A 15,414-nucleotide genomic window follows, 5' to 3' on the forward strand; every position below is an offset into this window, starting at 1 on the left:
CAAGACTGGAAAGAAATAGCCAGTGGATATTCTGGGACAGTGCATGTTACTTTTATCTTTTCTTAAAAAATAGTATAAGTAATGCCCTACTTCTTACAATAAGGCATCTTTTTTTAATATTTATTTATTTATGCATACAAGAACTGGGGTACAGGCCAGAGGATTCACCAGAGACAGAGTGGGGAACAGAATAGGCAGACTGACTGAAATACACTGCTGAGGGGAGCAGAGGGCGAGGCAGGCAAGGTCTGTTGTTCTATGTGGGTAGCTTCCTGGCCGGGGATTGAACTCGTGCTGCAGAGCCTGCGTATAGCTTCATAGGCTGCGTCCTAACCCCTTGCACCACCAGGGAGGCCCTACAATAGGCATCTTACGTGTTTTAATTCATTTAATCCTTACAACTATGGTAGAGATTTTGTGACAGTACTATTATGATCTTTTTACAGAGGAAGAAACATAAGACACAGAAAATTTAAGTAATTTTTGCAAGTCACCCACTGAGGTGATCTAAATTCAACCCTAAACTACTATATTAAGAAATGGTCATTAGTCATTTTTATGCATAAATCCAATAGTTTATTCTACTGGACATCCTGATAATGTCTCCTAGTAGCTATATGCAAATATGTAGGTTATTTACATATTAATAAACCCAAACACATTATTCAATACTTGAAATGAAAATGGTAATTTATTTTAATGTTCAATACCTAAAATTTGCTATAAATATAAAGTTAATTTGCTGGGAAAAGACACTCCATTACTGGCATTAAACCTGTCTTCTGTTTCATGTTTAGGGCATTTTGTTAGCACCTAAGTTTAATGTATCAAAATTGACCCTAACATAAATTTGTTAAGGTTTATTCTATAGTCACAGGCTAACCCTGCAGACATCCTATTAACTGAAAGCTGTGGAAAACTGAAGATGTCTATCTATCAATTCCACCCCTGAATAATTCAAAACACAAGCCCTTAGGGTAATGAGTAATATGAAATAGGACTACACTATGAAATAGGACTATGCTATGAAATACCTTCCTTCCTTGGTAGTCTCACTTAACTCTAGAATATTCATTATCAACTATATGTTAGGGACACCTAAATTACATATGGAAAATTTAGTCCTTTCTCTTAGTTTCAAAGTCAAGTTCATTCAACTGCAGCACTAACACGTATCCATTTGAATGCTATCTTGAATTATTAAAGCAATTTTAAATTTGCTCCCCACACCTGTTTCCTGCTCCCTTACAATCCCAGTGTTCCCATCTCCCTAAATGCCCCTACTAGAGACAAGTTACTCAGCCACTCCCTTAAGATCCTCCAGGCTATGCTGTGGAGAGGCTTTACTATGTGCCAGACTTAGAGGATCGTTTATTTAAACTATTTTACTTAATTCTTGCAACAGCTGTATATATAAACCACAGCTGGCTGTACAGAAAAGCATTAGCATCCCTTTTTTACAGATGAGGAAACTGAGACCCAGAACAACTTGCTCCAGAAGGCAGAGCTCCTAACGGGGGCATCCAGAATTCCAAGCCAAGGCGTCTGACTCCCTATACCAGGCAAGTCTGCCTCCAAAACTTGCCTTGGGTCCATTCGCTTCAATGCATCTCCCCTGCCCCCACACTGCCCACCTGGGTACTACAGGAGCTTCCTAACTGATTTCCCTGCTTCCATGCAGGCCACCCTACAATTCATTCTTCTCTTAATCCCTTCTCGCCACACTCCAGGCACATGGCCTTCCAGTTTCTCTCCAATCGCTGCCCTTAGAGCCAACGAACACGAAGGGATCAGCTCAAAGGTCTCCCAAGCGGGATGCCCTTCCCTGCCACCCTATCGAAAGTAGCTCTCCCTGAACGCTTTGATTCCCTCTTATCTTTTCATCAAAACCTGCAGCCGTGTTCATACAGTCGCTCCAAGCCACTGCAACGAAGGAAAGGCGGGGACTGCACCTGCCTACCTCCCTCACTGCTCTGCCCAGTGCCTGCAGGGCGGGATGCAGCGTCTGTGACGCGCATGAACGAAAAAATCAAGGACCCCAGGCCCGTGTGGCGTCACGGGGGGGGGGCACCTTCACCCCCTTTCACTCAGCTGTGAGGGGGAGAGTGGAGCTCGGAAACAAGAAGGAAGCTGCTAGACGAAGTACTGGGGGGCACAATGAGGCCCGGGGCAGCGCCAGCGCCGCCAGCAGCGCTCACAGCCCGAATCCCCGGACCCGCGGTCGACGCGCCCCTTCCCCCACCCGCCGCCGCCCGCGCTCCGCAACAAAGCCCGGCCGCGGAGCCCCAGGCCGCCTCAACGGGCCGCGAGAACGCCTTTCCCTACCGGCCTCGGCCTCCCGGCGCCAGAGAGCACAGCCCTCGTACGACCGCGCGTCGCTCCGGCCTTCCACGCCAACAACCGGCGAGCGCACCACAATCGCCTCAACGCGGCGAAATGGCTCCTCCGGCGGCGCCAGGGGGGCGGGGCTAGCGCGCTTACGCCTGCGCACAAGGCGAGTTCGGGACGGGGCGCACTTCCGGGCGGGGCCGGAAGTCGCGTCTCCCTGCTCTCGGCGTCCCGTCGCCTGGGAGACCTGAGGCGCCGGCCCATCCGCTCCCTGTGTAGCGGCTTCTCCAAGTGCGCTGCTTAACTTTCCAACAGTTTTGGGAGAACCTGAAGTATCTGGATGCACCCAAATGTTTCTCAGCTTCTGCATAGGAACCTCTGGGAGATGAGGTGCCCTCGGCAGAACCGGAAATTGTGGTGCTAACTTCATAATGTCTTTGAGATGATTATATGAAATGGCAGTTCTTAGCGCAGTTCCTGCAGTTCAATATTTGTTACTGCAGTGATTCCGTTATCTAACTCGAACATCTCCCACAGGAGAAATAAGTTAAATGAAGGCAGGAACCCTGCTGGCTAGATCATAGATTGCCGTACTTAGCACAAGGCAAATGCCAGTAAAACACGGTTTAATAATGAATAAAGCTTGCAAGGTTTTTGTTTTTGTTTGTTTTTGCTTAAATTATACCCCCTTCCCACTCTGGTAATTGCATATCCTTTTATCCTCAGAGTCCTTAGAATAATTTGTATCCTTAGGAATCATAGTAGTAAATTACGCTTTTTTTTTAAACTCCAGTGTAGAGACTATTTCAAGTTGGGGTTGTTCCAGAGAATCCAGGCTAATCAACTATCAACCCCATGATATTTCCATCTTTTTTTCCATCTCTTTCATTTTTTTAAATTGAGATAACATTGTTTTACAGCACTGTATATGATTTGGGGCCTCCCTGGTGGCCTAGGGGTTAAGTCTCAGCACTATCACCACTATGGCCTGAGTTTGATGCCCAGCCAGGTAGCCTGCTGCCCCCCTTAGTGTAATTTAGTAAATCTGCCTGTTCTCCTCCCTACTATAGCTCTGCTGAATCCTCTCACCACCACCCCCGCACCTCTGGCCTACACCCCAGTTCTTATATGCAAAAATAAAAATGATTTGGAGGTGTTACAGGGCAGAGAGAGGGACACCCCAGAACCCCCAAACCTGCCTTCTCTAAATAGGTTCTGCCATCCACTGCATCAAGACAAAACATATAAGGACTTTAAAGGAAAGGAACTTTAATACAATTAGTAAACAATACAGAAAAGACAAAGAATGTTATTTCTAAATCAAGTACCCAAAGCTACCCACCCACCCTGTGGGTAAAAGTCCACCCAAAAGTGATTGGCCCAGAGCAAGGCCCAAAAGCTGCCACAAGTCTAAAGCACCTTCCAACGGGGACTTACAGAAAAGGATCAGAAACAGGCAGACCTGTCTGGGAGGAAAAGAACAAAATCAAGATAAAAGCTGCCATTGTCACCTCCCCACAGGTCTCTCACCCACATCTGTGTCAGCCAGTCCATGACCAAAAGGCAAGCGCAGTTTCTTCACATGTCTCTCTGCTCCATGTGCCTCCTCCAGGTCTCCTGGCTCTCCACCCTACTTCCTTCCTTCCTCAATCTCCTCACCTGCTTCCTCTCCTCCCTGCTCAGCTCCACCCTCCCTTGGGTGAGGCAGGGAACCTGGAACTTCCCCTTTTCCTGGGGACCACCCTGTTACAATGGTATAGGATCCTCGCTTTCAGGTGTTGTTACCATTTTTCATTTTTTTTCTTGCCTCTTGTGGTACCCAACTGCTAAGCGCCCATTGCTTGCCACACTTCGAAGAGGCTCAGGTAATGGTTAGGAGACATTTGCCAACTGTTTACCTCAGAGCTTACTGTTCTCCAAGAATGAGACTCCAGAAGCAAATACTCTGAGCACCGTCACATTTGAACCCTGTGAGCACAGCTCTGCTCCCATTTCTCTCATCAACCCCATTTCAGACTCCTGTATAACTACTTCCATTTATGTTACTTCCTCTGTAACAGGGTGGTCCCCAGGAAAGGGTGAGGGTCCAGGTTTCCTGCCCCACCCAAAAAGGAGGGTGGAGCTGAGCAGGGAGAGAAGAAGCTGCAGAGGAGACTTGAGGAAGGAAGGAAGCAGGATGGAGCCAGAAGGAGACCTGGAGGAGGCGCATGGAACCTAGAGACACATGAAGAAACTGTGCTTGTCTTTTGGTCGTGGACTGGGTGACACAGATGTGGGTGAGACCCGTAGGGAGGTGACAATGGCAGCTTTTATCTTGATTTTGATTTTGCTCTTTTCCTTCTGGGCTTGTCTGGTTGTTTCTGACCCTTTTCTGTGGGTCCCCACTGGAAGGTGCTTTAGATTTGTGGCAGGCTTTGGGGCCTTGCTCTGGGCCAGTCCCATTTGGATGGAGTTTCACCCACGAGGGGACAGGTAACTTTGGGTACTTGATTTAGAAATTATATTCTTTGTCTTTCCTGTATTGTTTCCTAATTGTATTAAAGTTCCTTCCCATTATAGTCTCATATGTTTTGTGTTGATGCGGCGGATGGCAGAACCCATTTAGAACAGGCAGGTTTGCAGGGTTTGGGCTGCCCCTCTCCCTGCCCTATAACACCTCCACATACACTCCAAATGCTGGTCATGCCTAGATTCTGTTCTTACCTCACTCTCTACACTCTGCCTGGACAATCCTCTGCCAGTGAATTCAAGTGCCATTCATATGTTAATAGCTCCTAAGCCTATATCTCTGTCCAAATCTTTTTTTGAGCTTTAGATCAACATATGTAAATGCTTGGTGGACGTCTATATCATATCCTACAGGCTTTGGTTCTTGGGTGTCAATCCTAATTCCTTCATTTTTCTGGTAGACAACTTCTAAGATGGCCAACGGTGATCTTCACCTCACTGTGTCACTGTGTAGTCCCACCCTACATTGTACTAGGGTTGATCTTTTTGACTATTAGCATATATAAGGGGATGGTAGGTCAATTTGGAGGCTGCTTTAAAAGACCTGTGCCTTTGATCCACTGTTTTGTTCTAAGCTCTGATATGCCCCCTTAAACCCCCCTCCCTCCCCTCTTCTCTCTCTCTCTCAAGCAAGCTGTCATGATATGGTAAGAATCTGAAGTCCCTGACAAACAGCCGAACAGCTAGCAAGGAACAGAGGCCTGCTCACAACTATATGAGTGAAGGTGGAAATGAAGCTTGACTGCAACTGTTACGGGGCAACCCCGATATAAAACATGTTGCCTGGCTGTGGGTCCTCACCCGCGTGCTTAAAAGGGACTTATTAATACTCAACTGCAGGCACACGCAAAAGGTTAATAAAAGGTTTATTTACAAGGGAAGGGGAAATGAGGAAATGTACAACTCAGGGAGAAAAGAGGGAGATAAAGTCTTAAATGTGTCCTACCAGTTCCAACGATAGGGAATTCCAAATGGCACTCTGAGAGCTGGCGGTGAGCCAAGAGCCGTGGAGCCAAGAGAGAGACCCCCACAGATCCACGTGTCTGGTTTTATATTAAACCTGGCTGCTTAACTCCACCCCCAGGTCCCAGCAACCCTCCCTTTGGCAATGATGGGATTTGTAGTTCCCAGTGTCTTGATGGCTTTGGCCTGGAGTCGGTGTGGAGTCCACAAAGCCTGTATGGAATTAGCTCAGGACATTCTTTTCTCCTAGCACAACCTTAAGAAAATTCTTGAGCCAGAACCATCTAGTTAAGCTTCTCCTTGATTCTTGACCCTTAGTAACTGTGTAAGCTACTAAATGGTTGCAGTTTTAAGCAGCTCACTTTTTGGGAGATTTGTCACAGAAAAAGTAACAAATACAGGTATTTTCCACTTCTGTTGATTGTTCTAAATGTCTTTTATTCTGTTCCCTCCTCTCCATCTCTGCTGCTACTTGCTCAATTTTAGAGTTTCCCCTTATTACAATAGGTCACCAAATGGTTGATTTGTTCAGAACAACTCATCACAATGCTTTGAGCGACATTTCTGATATAAAAAGTCATGTTACCTACCTTCTTACCCTGTAGGCACATAAATACTTCAAATCTTCATGTGGTGACTCACTGTTTCCTCTTTTCTCATCTATGCCTCTTTGACCAGCTGCTCCTTTCAAATACCTCTTAGCATTGCATTCTCCCATTGTGTTAGTCACTATTCCAAATAATCACATCTGGGTCCATCAAACCACAAATGTTTTTCTTCCCTACTCTCTCCTGTTATATGGAAATATAGTCAAAAACTCCCAAACTAGGTAAAAAATCCGAGAGAGGCACTACAATCAATAAATGCAAGTTTCCATTTCAGTTCTTGCCTTGGGTTTAGAATCATTTTCAAATTTATTTTGCCACTTCTGCCAGTTAAAAGGTTTAGTATTAATGTCATGTTTCTCTACTGTAGAAAGAGCATATATTGAATGCCTGGGACAACTACAAAAATACCTCACTGCATTTATGATGTGCCAGGAGCTACCCTAAGACATTTGCATGTATTATTTCACATAATTTTCACAACAATGCCAAGGAAATAGGTATTGAAATTCTTATGTTATAGATGACCTAACTGAATGACTGAAAAGAGAAATAACATAAGTCAAATAGCTAATAAGTGGTGGAGCTGGGACTTGCGGTTATCCTGCCTCCCATAACCATATTGTGCTGTTTGTCATTTCATATTATATGAACCTAACTCCCCATGAGTAGTTTCTTGGACTTGAGACTTAGAAATAAAACTGGCTTTTTAGTTATCACTAAAAGTGGTTATAAGGTTATTAAGAGTCTTGATGGGGAATATAAACTGGTATATAACCTGGCTAAAATTTATATTTGGCTCTGCCATCAGCCATGAGTGGCCTTGATGAAGATATATACTTTGATATATACTTATTTCATATGAGAAATGGCTAGAGGTTTCTTACCTTGTATCTTAAACACAGGTAATAACCTGTACTTTTGTGATTGCCTCCTGAAGTCTGATGAGGGGGTTCATAGGAACCTTTACTCATAGTCAGTTGCTCAGAAACACAAACAACAGCTCAGACTTGGAACTCACATTGAAGTGGAGAGGCTGAGAGGCTAAGCCTTTAATCTGTGGATTGTAATGCTATCTCAGGGTAGACAGTTAGAACTGAGTTGAATCCTTGAATGCCCTGTTGGTGCTTCTGAGATGCTTTTTTGTGTGGGGAAGCACACACACACACACACACACACACACAGAACTTAATCTCAGGAACACCCCAAAATTACCCTTTAGGGATAAAATATACCAAACTACTCCCATAGGACCTTTAATTATAGTGAGTCTTCATTTAACCCAACATTATGGGAAAAAAACTGTTAATGTCACAATCTGAAAACAGATGTTCTAGAATTAGACTGAGCACTCAAATGGTAACAGTTGTGTGGAGTTGAGCCACATTATAATTTGCATTGAAGTGAGTGTGTCTGCCCAAATGCAGTAGCTAAGAGAGTTTTCCTAGATTCCAAATGAGTATTTATTAAAATGAAAAGTATATTATATAGTGATTTAAAATTAGAAAACTTAAAAATAGGATTAAGAACTAGAAATCAAGACAATAGGAGCTTCCAAAGGCAAATGAAATGAATAGATTACAATTTCCTTTTGATTTCATTTCATCCATACAAAAAAAAAATTTCTCAAAATTTTTTGAAATATTGCATGGTTTAGGGCTCATGACTCTCTTTGAGAGCTTCAGCTTGTTCACAAGATCATTATAGGTACTTTACTACTTATTGATTGATATGAGACTTCAGTTGCTTGGAAACAGTTTAGTTCAAGCTCATCTTGAGAAATGAATGCCCCGTATAAGTTGGATTATGTGTGTGATATACACACCCTGAATTGATAAAGAGGCACTAGCTACAGGTTTCCAAGTTTCCATCATTTGAACCAGCCAGAGAAAGGAAATCCAGGCTCTTGAGTTTGGCTTTTGCACTATCAGTGAACTCCCTGGAGGCTTTCTGCAGTGGAAGCCGGGGCGGACCCATGGGAATCCCAGACACAAGAGTCATGATGGCTTTTGTCTCTGATACTCCAAAACCTAGAAATGAAAAATAAATGAAGAAACATGACTGGGACCATCCATATTGCCACAAACATCCCAAAGAAAAGGTTATATATATATTTTTTATTTTTTTATACTATTGTTCACTTTTGTACAATATTTGATTTCTCCTCTCAGTGTGGTCCCCATAATTTTCTCACCACCACAGCACCCATAAATTATCACCGAAGTCCTTTGTGCTCTTCCCTCCTTGTTTTGACTCCCTCCACCTCCCTGCTGAATGCCTCAAATTTATGGTCTGCCTGCAAGTTTTGTCTTTTTCCTGATCCTTTGTTCGATTCCCCTATATTCCACCTATAAGTGAAACCATCCAATATTTTTCTTTTTCCTTTTGACTTATTTCATTGAGCAAATTCCTTCCAACTCCATCATGTTGCTGCACATGGCATGAGTTTATTTTATTTTTTTTTTGATCACAGAGTAGTATTCCCTTATGTATATATACCACATCTTCTCGATTCATTTATCTGTTTTGGGGCATTTCAGTATCTGTTTTGGGGCATTTCAGTTGTTTCCATATCTTAGCTATTGTAAATAGTGCTACAATGAACATGAGAGTGCAGTTTTCCCTTTGAATTAGTGTTTTTGTGTCTTTGGGTAGATTCCTAGGAGTGGAATTGCTGGATCATATGGTTGCTACATTTCTAGTATTTTAAGGATCCTCCACACAGCGTCCCATAGTGAAAAGGTCATATTCATACAGTGACTAGTATAATAAGATAAGGTGGGATAAGGTGAAAAGATGGGAATATTTCTAGTCAAAGGACAGATTGTGTGGACATAGGTAATCTTTCTGCTTTGAACCCAGAAATGTTGGAAAATTTTAACAAATGGACAAACTGTAAAATAAAAAGAAAGATGCAAAGTAAATTCCAAGAGAAGCAGGGACCAAAGGTAGGAGGGATAAAGAAAGGGGTCAGCACGATGAGGAGGAAATGAGTCAAAGGACCCACAAGAAAAATCTGAAGCAAAGATAGCTATTGTTGATTGACTGCTGTAAAATTTCATTGGTAGGATTGAATGTAGTTCAAGTTCATCTGAGAATTCCCTGAGAAATGTACTATTTAAGGTTGCTTATGACTCCAAGGCTGTTGTAGAGCTGGTATTACAAAGTTGGGTGGGAATGCAAGCTGAAGCCCAAGGATCTGTGCATGGTGAGGAGTTGGAAATGAACTCCTTGTGTAAAACTGGTAATCAACCTTCTGTGAAACACCATAGGAAAACAAAGCAAAATAAAACAAACAAACAAAAAAAAAACAGGCCCACTGTCCTGGAGGTAGAGAGGCAAAGGAAAAAGATCATAGGAAGAAAATCTCAAGTCTGTGCAATATGAATGCCGCATCCATGTTTGTATTATGCTTGTGGAATTAAGAATCACACAAAATTGGGCCTCCGTGGTGGCACAAGGGGTTAAGACGTAACCTATGTAGCTATCCGCACCCACTGCAGCACAAGTTTGATCCCCGGCCAGGGAGCTACCTACATGGTGCAGCAGACCTCTCCTGGCTTGCCCGCTGCTCCCTTCAGCAGTGTATTTCAGTCAGTCTGCCTGTTCTTTTCCCCAGTCTGTCTCTGGTGAATCTTCTCACTTCCCACACCTCTGGCCTGTACCCCAGTTCTTGTATGCATAAATAGATAAATATTTAAAAAAGAATCACACAAAATTAACCTAAAGATTGGGTAGAACTGGCTAATTATAGTGGTCTAACAGACAAATGTAAAACCACTTGGTTGAACACCTCATGACTATGGCTCAATGGATTCCCCAGAAAATAACAGTCTTTGAAGATACAGTCAGAGCTATAAATGACACAGTATGTAAGAAAAAAAACTCATGAGAACCAGCAAAACTCACAACTGACAACACCTACATCTCCAGAACAGATAATACAAAATTCTGAAAGAGATTTTATAGAGGAAAAAAAAAAGAAATCATAGGTTAAGAGAAGGACAAATAAATAAAGAACAGGTAAATTTAGAAAAAATAAAACGAACTATTGAAAATGAAATTAAATAGTATAAAACATAACTTAAGATAGAATTACTGATTTTGAAGGTAAATCTAATGAAATAATCCAGACTACAGCACAGAGAGAAAGATGTGGGTTTTTCAATTGGCTTAGACTTTTAGATCCAACCCATGCGTAGTGCCTTTTGGTACATTAACATAATTACGGTAACAATTGAGCACTGGGGAGGAAAACACTAGCATGACTAATTATATTGAATAGTTTGATGAATGCAAATGGCAATCCCAGAATTATCAGTGGTGGACTAGAATGCTACTTTTATAATAATACTACAGTTTATTAAGATAAGTCTTTTTTTTGGGCCTCCCCTGGTGGCGCAGGTGGTTAAGCACTGCGCTGTGAAGCTGTCCACAGCTACTGCAGTGCTGTTAGATGCCTGCCGGCAAGAATCCCACATTGAGCAGCAGACCTCTCCTGTCCCGCCCTCTGCTCCCCTCAGCAGTGTATTTCATCAGTCTGCCTGTTCTGTTCCCTGCTCTGTCTCTAGTGAATCCTGTCATCCTCCCGTGCATCTGGCCTGTACCCCGGTTCTTGCATAAATAAATAAATCTATTTTTTTTGTGTGTGTGTGGGACACTCGCCGGTGGCCGGGGAACGAACCAGCGCTGCAGAGGCTGTGGGCAGCCTCGCAGCCCAGCGCTCAACTGGGGAGCGCTCAGGGGAGGCCCAATAAATAAATCTTTTTTTTAAAAAAAAAGTAAGTTTTTTTTTTAAGTTCTGTGTTTATTTTTTATTATTTATTTATTTATTTATTTTACATAAGCACTGGGTACAGTCAGAAGCGCAGGAGGGTGAGAGAATTCACCAGAGCCAGAGCAGGGAGCAGAGCAGGCAGAAGGACCGAAGTACACTGCTGAGGGGAGCAGCGGGCAGCAGGAGAGGTCTGCGCGCCATGTGGGACCCTCATCCGGTGGCCGGGGAGCAGCCGGGGATTGACCCGACGCTGCAGAGGCCGCGGGCAGCTTCGCAACCCAGCGCTCAACCTCTGCGCCACCAGGGAGGCCCAAGATAAGTCTTTTTTTGACTAAACTATGAAAATCCTGAACCCCAGCGAAGTCTAAAATAATATGTTATTTTGACCATAAAATCTATTTCCAAGAGTGCTCCCTTTAAATAAAATTTTAGGACAAAATGGATAGATTTTGAGGTGATTATACTATGTAAAATAAGTCAGAATGCAAAAGACAGTTCACTCATGGATTCACTTGGTTATATCTACAGAAAACAAACACAATAATAACAACTCCTCAATTCTGTGATTATCAGAACCTCTGGTGGTTACCAGAGAAGAGGTGGGGGAGAGGTGATGATGGAGGGGTGGGTAATGTGACAGGGCACTGATACTGGTTGGAGCTTTGGTGCAGATTGAGTGAAGCATGTGCACATGTTGAGGTATGTATTTGTACTCCCCAAATTATGTAGTTTTGTAAAGGAAGAGTAAATCAATAGAATTTGATTAAAGTCCCCCTTTAAAATGCCAATATTCTAGCAAAAGAGTTATCCATTTAGTTACTTAGAGCTCTATTCTGTAATATCGCTACTGATATGTGTGTATATAAACTTTTACTTTTAAATTTAATTCTGTAAACATGTTAATAGCTCAATATTTACTTTTTAAAAAAAGATTTATTTATTTATGCATACAAGAACTGGGGCACAGGCCAGAGGTGTGAGGGGTGAGAGGATTCACCAGAGACAGACAGGGGAACAGAACAGGCAGGTTGACTGAAATAAACTGCTGAGGGGAGCAGTGGGTGAGTCAGGAGAGGTCTGCTGCGCCATGTGGGTAGCTCCCTGGCTGGGGATAGAACTCATGCTTCAGTGGCTGCGGATAGCTTCATAGGTTGCATCTTAACACCTTGTGCCACCAGGGAGGCCCCTCAGTATTTACTTTCAATACACTTTGGAATTATAACTGTCACCCAACCCATAGTTTTGTGGAAAGTATTGTTTAGGACAGGGAATAATATTTGTGGTGACACATAAATAAGACAAAAGTTATGAGAGTAGAGAAACAAATGGGAAGCATCATCTCTGAAAGATTAAGAGAGCTGGCTGAGAACACTGTGGGAATGAGGGCCCAACACTAATAGGTGCTTGGGGCTTGAGAAGGGTTGCCTGGGTGAGGCAAAAAGACTCTGAAAGGGAGGTGGGAGCTCAGCCAAGATAAACCTAAACCATTCCTGGACTTGATCCAGGTTCTCAGGAAGAGCCGGTCTTGCTGAATGGCGGCATTTGGCGTTTGCCACAGGGTAAGATTTAGGAGATTCTGGAGAAGATTCTGTACCAAAATTCACTCAAATTTTACTTTGTCCTATTACCAGGTATTTATCCATTTAAGATTCCTTGTGTTTATAAACTCTTTTTAAGTGGCAAATACTCTTAGGAGTTAGTCATTCACAATTCAGTAAGATCTAGATTCAGACTGCCTTCCTTTGAGCATTTAAGCTGATATCAGCCACAATGCAGTAGTAGAATTTTAATGAGCACAGACAAGTGAAGGGAAGGTGGTGCTGGAGATGTAGAAGAAAAGGGAAGAAAAATGGCACATGTGTAGAGTGGGGACTTGAGAGCTAGTTCAGAGGAGAGAGATGTGTAGAAGGGGGTCAAAGACCTTCCAAGTAGGTTTACATCACCATTTTAAAGGGTTGGTCCTTTAAGTCAGTAATGGAAATAAAATTCTGCTTGTAACAGGACATTAAAAGACTTTCTTGTTAATGTATCAGAGCAACTGATGAAATTCTATATCCTTTACATCATCCAGTAGCAGACAAAGGAGGAAACTTACCTAGCTTGACCACAAAGTTGATAAATCTCTGGATACAAAACTAGAAAGGAACAAACAAATCTGTAATCATTATTACTAAAACGTGACAGCAATTTAAAGACTTTAGAGGTCAATTTATAGAAACCTCAAATCACACACCAGCCAAGTGAGGATGTTTGAGATCCATCTAGGATAAAGTAGGACTTTGTCATACATATAGGCCTTATAAAATGAATCCATGGAGAAAAGGAACTCCAGTGATAGATTTGGATAAGAGAGAAATAAGATGGGGTATCAATCCCCCACTCCTCCTCCAGCTAGATTATGTAGGTAAACTGATCTAGTATGGGCATTTCAAAATGGGGTACATGAACCTCTGGGGTAATTTCCATGATACCTTAAGGACAGTTGGCTAAGCCTAAGCTTATGGGAATAAATTTCTAGGTACTCAATTCCCAAAGGCACTGTATTCTAAAATTGATTAAAATAAAATTTCATATAGACTGGAAATGCAGGATGTCTTTTATATATGTCCCCTTTCATCGCCCTTCTCCAACTTCTGAAAAATTAAAGATATTCCTCCCACATCACTGCCTGGGGAAACCTCTGGGGACCAAATAAAGGAGCAAATTAAAATGTTGGTGCTACCATCAACAGAGCAATGATTCCTGTAATTAATTAACACAGTGATTCCTGTAATTAATGGATAAAGTTCTCTAAAAAAATTACAGGGTTTTCAATTTTTGCTTTTAACATTGCTCTTAATGCTGCTACACGGGCTGAAAACCAGTACATCATTAAGCAGACTGAGTTCTCAAATGTTCAAAGACTTGAGTGACATGCTATAACAAAAAGACTTCCACTTTTATCTGCTAATTCATATGAACAGGATTTCTCAGCATTTATTTCTCTAAAAACAACAAAAAGAAGTACTGGTACTGAAATTTAACCTAACAGATAGTAATATTTATCATGAATACACGAATTCATTGGTTAAAAAAAGTCTCATCCATCAACTAAAAAGATGCATTTTCTTTTTTTTAATTTTCTGTTTTTTTTTTTTATTTTTGTGTAGAAGAACTGAGGTGTAGGCCAGAGGTACAGGGGGTGAGAGGATTCACCAGAGACAGAGTGGGGAGCAGAACAGGCAGATTTACTGAAATACACTGCTAAGGGGAGCAGCAGGCAAGACAGGAGAGGTCTGCTGCGCCATATGTGGGTTAGCTCCCTGGCTAGGGATAGTGGTGACAGTGTGATTATGCTGGGACTTAACCTCTCAGCCACCATGGAGGCCCTAAAAAGATGCATTTTCAATAACATTTTGCTTTCATGATGAAAAACTAATTTTCAAAATGTGTAATTTTTTAGTAGTTCAAGAAATCTCCACACAGCTCTCCATAGTGGTTGGACCAGTTTGCACTCCCACCAGCAGTGCAGGAGAGTTCCTTTTTCTCCACAACCTTGCCAACATTTGTTGTTGCTAGTTTTTTTAATACGTGCCATTCTCACTGGTGTGAGATGGTATCTCATTGTAGTTTTGATTTGCATTTCCCTGATTACAAGTGATGTTGGACATTTTTTCATATGCCTGTTGGCCATTTGCATTTCCTCTTCAGAGAAGTTTCTTTTTAGCTCTTCTGCCCATTTTTTGACTGGATTATTTTCTTTGTTTTTGTTGAGTCTTATCAGCTCTTTGTAGATTTTTGCGATCAGTCCTTTATCATTAGTGTTGTGTACAAAAATTTTCTCCCAGTCGGTGGAGCTTCCGTATGATCCAGCAATTCCACTCCTAGGTATTTACCCAAATGACACAGAAACAGTAATTCCAAAGGGCACTTGCACCCCTATGTTTATAGCAGCACTATTTACAATAGCTAAGCTATGGAAGCAACCCAAATGCCCAAAAATAGATGACTGGATCAAGAAGATGTGGTACATATACACAATGGAATATTACTCAGCAATCAAAAAGATAAACGCATGCAGTTTGCAGCAACATGGAAAGAGCTAGAAGGGATCATGCTCAGCGAAATAAGTCAGAAAGAAAAAGAAAAATACCGGAAGGTCTCACTCATAGCAGGAATTTAGAAAACCTAAATAAGAGACCAGGAAAAAGACTAATCAATACAAAGTAAAAATCAAAATCAACAAGCAACTAT

The 15,414-nt window shown here is 42.2% G+C and overlaps 1 protein-coding gene across 1 annotated transcript in view; it reads right to left on the minus strand.

The window, feature by feature from the left end:
- Positions 1-8,249: 8,249 nt before the first annotated feature.
- NPL (N-acetylneuraminate pyruvate lyase) overlaps positions 8,250-15,414 on the minus strand; it is a gene marked incomplete at both ends in the record, with an annotated part of 30,685 nt that continues 23,520 nt past the window's right edge. Inside the window, 2 exons of the mRNA XM_084250599.1 lie at positions 8,250-8,434; positions 13,277-13,316. Of these exons, the coding sequence (XP_084106725.1) occupies positions 8,250-8,434; positions 13,277-13,316 (225 nt within the window). The remainder of the gene's footprint in view (positions 8,435-13,276; positions 13,317-15,414) is intronic.

The sequence above is a fragment of the Talpa europaea genome, assembly GCF_964194135.1.
Source record: "Talpa europaea genome assembly, chromosome: 12".
Lineage (NCBI taxonomy): Eukaryota > Metazoa > Chordata > Mammalia > Eulipotyphla > Talpidae > Talpa > Talpa europaea.